Below are 8,575 nucleotides of genomic sequence, written 5' to 3'. Positions count from 1 at the left end.
GATGCAAAAACTAGTTTCTAGTGGAAATACAAAATTTGCAGTGGTAATTACACAGGCAACCTGACATGTCTTATACACACTAACACTGATAATGTAGCAATAAACAAAAAGTGTTACTTTGTACAGTTCAAGCAGATAGTTTATGTATATATATACCAAAACAGCGTAACATTAAGAAATAATTAGCATTACTGCTGACATTTCTTGGCTGCCACCTTTGATTTCACAACTTTTTTCACTCTACCTTTTTGTAAAGACCACACCTTTTTTATAGCTTGACTATTGGCATAGACATCAGCTTTTTTGTATGTATAAAATCCCAAAGGCAGTCTGTAGCTGGATTTTAGGGATTGCTGTTACATGTCCTATTTTCTTTTCTACAGGAACAGCAAAGTGGGATAGAACAGAAATATTGTATGTCAACTTTTATTATGCAATCCATTTGTATTTGTTAAAGCCAACAAGATACAACAGTGGGATATTTATATACGCACTATGTATACACCCACTATTTCACAATGGTAAACACTTTCTTACCGTTCCATTAGGAAAACTGATCTATTAAATTAAAGCCATGGGTCTACTAGAGTATCTCAATCATGCATCATTACACATGTTAAGGCTTTTGCATTATAATTCCATAGTTGTCACTCCAATTTATACAAATAGTTTAGACTATGGTGAATAGACTATCTACACAGCGATTTTCAGTTTGTTACTATTAGTATTTGCCAGTAAGATTGATCAATTTTTTTTTACAAAACTCAATCACACTAGCTAACGCATATTTTAGTGCACTTGTTGAGAGACAAGAGATGTCACGTTTTGTTTCTTGCTGCAATATGATTGTCATCATTTAGCAGCAAAACATATGTGGATGTGATTAGTAGCAGCAACACATACGTGGTAGTAGAAAAGGAGACTTGGGAACTTCAAAGTCTATACAGCATGGTACGTGATTGAGTAATTCATCAAACGGTGTATGCTGTATTAGAGCAATGAAAGGTCTGGAGAATGAAACTGGTCTACAATACTTGTGTAGCTTTTAACAGTGAAGCAATTGAAGTAATAGTCGTCAAAACACACTATGGTGAGTATGGTCCTGCATTTATTTTGTAGTTTCACTGTAATGTATGCATGAAAGCCAAGAAGAATCTTTGTGAATGAAAAACCTCTGTGATAGCTCAAGCTACGAGCTCTCTGTCACGTACGTGTAATCCAATCAATATTTACTGCAGTACAAAAGGTACGATGTAGTACCCTTTAAACAGAAGTATGTTGAGCTAAGTATCACTTGGCGTATCATGTACAAGCAAAATAATCATAACAACACTAGAGCTAGCCAGTAGCCACCTCCATTATAGCTATCAATATCTCAAAAAGAATTGGGAATGAATCTCCTCTGATTTGGACTAGAGCTGGGCGTTATACCAGATAATGCAGTATTGTCATCAAACTGGTTCAATGGCATTCACCTGTACTATTGGCATGAATTCCATTAGGTGCATTATGCTGTGAAGGAAGCCAGACATCAGGTCTTTGGCATTTAATTAAGTTATGTGTTGATGGTTTGGTATAGCCTCATGCCCAGCTGGGCTCACGTAAATGTGCAAACACCATTTGGTGATAATGCTCGAGTTTCTTTGGCTCAGAAGTGCAATCCAGCCAAAATATTGGCTGGCCAATCAGGATCGATGAGTTGCACAATTGCATGAATGTATTGGAGAGCAGACGATTTAAAGCCGCTTATTAGAAGCTATTCACCTAGGTTGTTTAAAACAGGCCTTAAATTAACGTGCGGTCAACGGACAAAATCCGCACAAATAGCACAATGTCTGCACATAATTAGTTTTGGGCGGACACCCATGTCCTTGCAAACCCAATAGTGGTACCATAAAAGCTGATGTGTACATGTTTGTTTGTAGTGCTAACAATAACTGTCACTTGGTTGCTAGGAGATACTACATTTTCCCAACCCAAGGATTTACCAATGCCTCCCCTTTGTGTACTGCTATCACCAGCAGCTGTTATGACCACAGTCTGGTGATATGTTGCAGCTATGTGGTTGTGTTTAACCTCAATACTTTCAATGGAAACTCCCTATTCCAATTCCAGCAGTCTATACAAAGTGCTCCTCTAGCTCATGTCTGTACAATTTGACGCTATGTCTGTACATTTGTGAATATGTAAGGACATTTATCCTTAGCACCTTAAAAATTAAATTAAGGCCTGTTAAAATGTTTGTGTTTTCCAATCTCACCTTATATAAGATCAAAGAATTGTGACTCGACCTTTCACAAATGAAATGCTATCCTCTGCTAATATGATAAACATCAGGTAAATGTGTTTTACTTTATTCCTAGCCACTTTCAAATGGTTTTTCAACGATCATGCAGCTCCTCAATTCTGATTGGCCAGCCAATATTTTGGCTGGATTGCACTACTGGGCCCAAGAAATTCGAGCATTGTCACCAGATGGTGTTTGTGAATTAGCACAAGCCCGGCTGGGCACGAGACTAGGTTTGGTAGTGACCACAGGTCCTACCTGTGAGTTTCAGGTTATGTCTACTTGTCAGTCTGCCTCTTCACAAAAAGTAAGGGTCCGGTGAAATACAGATACCATATCATTTTCAATTATACAGAACACCTACAAGCCGGTTATGTCAGATGGCTACGGCATTGCATTACCAAGGTGATTTGTGTATGAATGTCATTAATTGGCTACCACCGAATTCGAGCATTAGAAACGATTTAATATCTCTATTTCACCTGACCCTTACTCTTTGCGAAGGGGCAGGCTGTGTCAGACTAGGTATTGCACTTTTTGCTCCTGGTGTCTGGTATTGAGAAATACCCCGGTTAGGAGTGGGCAATATTTCAATAATATCGAGAATTTCAATATTTTACTGATATCGATGTGCAAAAAAAAAGGTGCACAAATGATATTGAGATACACTGTAAAAAGTACAATTTGTTATAGTTGTTACCTTGGTTAGTATGATGCAACAAAAACATAACAAATTCTAGATATTGACAATCAGCTACTATATGCAGCATTCTTGGAATTTGAAAACAAATTAAACAGGTGGGGCAGTTGATCCAGTTGATATGGATTAGTTATGAGTCATTCAAGACACATATCGCAATATTAGTAGTTATTGAGATAGCATGCCAAAAAAGATTATCGATATTTGTTTTCGAAGATATCGCCCACCCCTATCCTGGTAATCAACTAATACACATTTTTATTCAAGTCAACCCAAAATTGATTATATACCACAAGTAAAAGTTATTCATAGCAAACAGGTTACAAATACCATTTGTTCACTGTTACTGTATGTAGTTAATACAAGTAGGACCCAACACTAATTTGGACACTACATTGTCAATGTCTAATTGAGACCGTCACTTATTATTAAGTACAATAGTACTTAATAAGTAGGGATTGGTAAGAAATCATATGGCTTCGTAAGTTTTTGCACTTTAAAAACAGTTTTGCAATACGTTTTACCCGAAAAAACCACCTGGAATGATTAATGATGTTTTACCTTGGTTAAATGAAGCGAAAAGTCAAATGATCATTTGATATACAGTGAGTTTTAAAAATGTCAAAATTCAAAAATGTTACAGCTGAAATGACTCAAATGAGAAACAATCCACACAATAAAAAGTAAGGAAACAAGATTAGATGACTACTTGCTAAAATGAGACATGAAACGGAATGTCGCTTTTAGTGAAATAGTAGCCACTCTCCTCAGAGCTAGTCAAACAAGTTGAAGACAAGGTGTTGGAAGTTGAACATACACTTAATGTTCTTAGTGTGTATCATTCAATTACAAGCCTCTCTTGCTAGTACCCACAATGGAGCATTTTTGTGGCGTATTCCTGAAGTTTGTTGAAGAATCTGAGACGCCAGACTTGGCTGCATTACCAGCATTTATTCCCCACTATTTTACACAGGAAGAAATGATTACAAGATGTGTATCAGAGCTTCCCTTGGTACTGGAGAGAAGACACACCTCTCCATCTTCTTTGTGCTAATGAGGGGCGAGTATGATCCCCTCCTTCAGTGGCCATTTGAGCCTAAAGTTAGCCTAATCCTTGTTGACCAAGATCATAAGAAGCATCTTGTCCAAACCTTCAAACCTAATGCTCAGTCCGAAAGTTTCAAGAGACCAGTTAGCGATATGAATGTTGCCAGTGGCTGTCCAGAATTTGCCAAGCTCTCGATCCTTGATAACCAAAGTTATGTCAAGGAAGATGTGATGTACATCAAAGCCATTGTGGATACATGTACGTAGGATCTTCCTTCCTTAAGTTGAGAAAATTGAAAAAAAACAACTTTAGAAATTAAATAAAAACAAAATGATGTTGTGCTACCTCTAAAAACCAGGTGCCATAGAGATAATTATCTGATTCATCTGGAATTAACCAAAGATAGTATATGCTACTATGAATTAACCAACTATGTATTACTATTTTGCAATGGTGTAGTTTTGGTTGTACAATAATATTATTAGCTAATTCTCGTATTTCGTAATTCATGAAATTTTCATAATTCGTTCAATTACGTTGCTATGCACTGCTAAGGAAGCGTTTGTTAAACAATCCGCTTTAACCAACATATTACGCTCTGAAGTATCTTCTAAACTGTTTTATAGTTTGACTATCGTGTTTTTTTCCCACAAATCCTCTCGACAAAGCCTCATAGCTGCTCTTCATTTTCATTCGCGTACGTAAGGGATATGCCCCCTTTCAACTCGAAGTGATAGGCTATTCCTGGTAGTGTACAAGGCCTGCATTATTGTTTTCCAGTTGTTAAACGCCTGAAAACCTCAAAGGGAAGGTAGTTTACAAAGCCTGAGAAAAGTCGCCACACCCGTATTTAAGTCCGCCAAAAAGAAACCACCTCAGAGCAAAATTCACCTGTGTAGAAGTTTAATACAGACTTCATTTCGCTTTTACTTCTTACGTAAAAACTGCTTTTACCATTATTTAATGATTTTGCTCACGTGGGTGCGTACGGACAAACATAGATAGGTAGATAGGTACACATGCACACACTTTTACGAAAACAATTTCAGTAAACCAGGCGCGTACCCACAGCTGGCTTTTGGCCGGCTGTGGGCGCACGCCTGGTTTAATAATGAATTTTACGTTTTATGTGTTTTTGTATTATCATATAATGTACATACAATCAGCTGTTGACAAGCATGTTGAGCTGTATGTGCAAGTTAATGCACTGAATTTTTGTATGACTTTATATGTCTGTACACGTTGTAGTGTATGTCCACAGGTTTTATAAGGTTTAATGTTGTTTTTCACAAAGCAACGCACAAAGTCACAAATTCATCCTCGCAGACTGTCAATGTGTGCACCAAAGTATTAGAACAGTTTTTGCGTTACACATGATCACAAGATCCTGGACGAAATTTGCTGAGACGCTGAGTAGCTAATTTTGGCGTGACACTGGTTATAGCCTGATTGAGTTTTTATTCATATTATTTGGCAATGGTAAATTGTTGTTTTTGATAGCTAGAGCTTTATCGTGGCTTCTGCTCCTGCTTCTGCTGCTGGTTGGATTTTCGACCAAACAAGTCACCAAATGGTCAAAATGGGAATTTGCTCAGAAAAATGGCTGATGACTGACCGTTATTTCTGGCGCTGGTGGTGAGCTGTATGTGTAACGAGAGTCTGCATGTAGTGCATGTGTGGGTGCATGTACAACATAAAATAACTAATAAGTCACTGTTTTGAGACAACATCACCTGTTTCTGTGATCTATTCTGTGTTGTCCCACTAGTTTGGAAGCATGCTTTTGCATCCCCAAAGGGCAACAAGCCAGAACCAAAGAACACTGTCCTGTCTCACTTACATCACTGGTATGCAAAATAATGGAACATGTTCTGGTCAGCCAGATAATGAAACATTATTAAACCCACATACGTATGTAGTCCAGAAAACTGGATAATATGCATGCCTTGCAGAAAGTGTTCTAACTTTCAAAGCATCCATCCTATGACTACACAATTTATGTCACTCTACTTGTGGTGTAACAAGGATTAAAATAACACCTAGGGATTTATCCTAACCTAAACGGTAAGGTCTAGCTAGCCAAGTAAACAACCTTTTGGTAAGGAAACACGCAAACCCTTTACATATGTAAATGATCCATAACTTGGTGGTGGTTGCTAATCACCTTGCGACAAGTCACCATTAAATTTTCTTGTAAGGCCAAATATGACTCACATGGGTAACCCACAATCAAAACTAAACTAAACATGTAGCAAGAATTTTGAAACATGAAAATGCAAAGTCGCTGTTGTTCATCACTTCATAACAAGTAAGCCACTGTAGTTACAGTGTTCATTTAACCTTCTCCAAGTAGACCAGTGAACACACTTTCGATCAATGTGCAGTTTTAGTCTATAAGAATTAAGTTACCTCACCTAACATTGCCCATAATAATGTTAACACGTATTCCCCAGTTCTTTGCGGGTATAAGGGTTATAGAACATTTTCAATATGGACCACTCATGACAGACACAATTACTCTTTACTAGCAAATGCAGTTGACAACAACTAAATTGTGACTGTTCAAAAGCATTCAGTGGACGATATCCATAATGATGAAATTTGATGTCATAATTGACTAAACGGCCGTGTTAGTGTGGGGGCTTCAGAGACTTTGGCACACAGTATTCGAAATGAATGTTGTCCATAGTTTTTTACACATGGAACCACGAGATGATAAAACACAAAAATTAATATGCTTATTTGTATTGCATTATACATACACTCTATGCTCACCATCGCCCTTTTTCGAAATTATAAATGCTATTATAGGGAACACTATCTCATCCAATACCTCCCTGTACAAAGTCACCACACTTTGGCAGCCATTCTGTTTTGTGACATAATAAATAATACACGAAATATAATCGCAACGTCAAGAAACGTCATTGCAGATATTTAAGTACTGATGTTAGTGTTCCTTACAAGAAATTATGCCAATCAAACTCTAACTTTCATTGTATCACTCCCTGATGGCAAATGCATCATGTGAGCTGGGTCATGTGATCTTAACGAGTACTCAAGTACAGATTTTACTATCTGGGTACCAAAATTCTTAACAAGTACTCGAGTATTTGTTTCAGCCCTAATTTAAAGTGGTGTCCACTAGAGGCTAGAAGAACACAGTCACGTTTGCTGATACTGTTTAAACACCTAAGCAACTTAGTTCACGTCCTTCGTGAATATGCATAAGTATATATGCTCCAAGTGGAATCACCAGATGGATGAACACAATAATTAACAATCACTGGTGCCAAACGTCCAGCTGCATCATTCTAGATGGCAATTATGGCTGCAAAAGTACCAGAATGGCTAGAGTGTAATTCCTTAATGCTGCACAAAATTTTGACATTCATCACCCAGATGGTGAGAAGTCTTGGATCCTTTCCAGACTAACAGAGATGGCCTTTCTTGTCTTGGCTAGTAGGGCTCGTGTTTTGTTTTAAAGAAAGCAGCCCTGTGCCAGGAATCCAGCCAATCATTTTGCTTATTACTCTTTGTACGTACTTTTTAACTACAACAACTCTAGATAAGATCTGGCTAAGTAGCAGGTTTCATCTGGCGGTGGAACTTTTAAAATAAACTTCTGCATCTCGTGAGATACTAAAAGCGATCTTTCTATGAAAACAACAATCGTGCCTGCAGTTTCATGGTGGATCTAACAGGACACTACAGTGGTAGGGGGATCAATTTGTAAAAGTTGATTTTTTTCTCAGATTGTGGACAATACCTACGAAGTGATTATTGTGATGTCAGGTTTTACAATGTATGCAAGAAAACAGGATAGAAAACATGCTAGAGAATCACATCAGTCCTTACTCGGCTGCGACCATCTTGTAGCACTACATTTACTTCCTAAGGTGATTTCAAAGCAATTTCAATGCGCAATCATTCCATCGCACTGGTTGTCTTAAGGGGGGCAAGATTTATACACTTGTTGGACGTTAACTGTGAGAACTAAGCATGTACAAGTGTTACACTCAAAAGAAATGGCTACAGACTTGGCTATAACAAAGTTTTGGCATGGGACTGAAGTTTTTCAAGCTACACTAGTTCAATCAAACTGTGTTGTCGTAAAAACCAAAGGAACTTCCACTTTGGTACAGATAATCACCATACCCTGGTGCACCTTCAACACAAATATTAAATGATTATTAACAGACCTCAATCACGAACATGATTAGTTAACAGAGATTCAAGTTGCAGATATTTAAAATGTATCAACATCGTCCGTTTCCAGAAGGTGATCGGGTAAATAATTCCATACTGAGATTGCTCTTTCGTTAAACAGTTTACTGCACGAGTTACAACCCATCAAAAGTTGAAATTTACAAAGTTAACCCGAGTCACAAAGTCACAACCATTATTTACCTTACCCATATTTTCATATACCAGCAAATCAAGCCAACAACGCATTTAACGTTAAGTAACACCAATCAAGTTACAGCTTACCTTTAAACTGACGGACTCGGGTAGAAACCTTTTTCTCGCCTTCTTCAAC

General features: G+C 37.7%; 2 protein-coding genes across 3 annotated transcripts in view; both read left to right on the top strand.

Moving 5' to 3' along the window:
- LOC136266190 (TNF receptor-associated factor 2-like) overlaps positions 1-8,575 on the top strand; it is a 95,196-nt gene that overhangs the window by 25,922 nt on the left and 60,699 nt on the right. The gene's annotated exons all lie outside the window — the stretch shown is intronic.
- Positions 3,978-5,312, top strand: LOC136266563 (TNF receptor-associated factor 1-like). The gene is made up of 3 exons (XM_066061564.1): positions 3,978-4,293; positions 5,202-5,223; positions 5,297-5,312. Exons 1-3 carry the CDS (start codon positions 3,978-3,980, stop codon positions 5,310-5,312), a joined length of 354 nt encoding a protein of 117 aa, XP_065917636.1.

This window comes from Dysidea avara, chromosome 9 (genome assembly GCF_963678975.1).
Source record: "Dysidea avara chromosome 9, odDysAvar1.4, whole genome shotgun sequence".
NCBI lineage: Eukaryota > Metazoa > Porifera > Demospongiae > Dictyoceratida > Dysideidae > Dysidea > Dysidea avara.
Note: the sequence above shows the minus strand (reverse complement) of the source record. Positions and strands in the feature narration are given on the sequence as shown.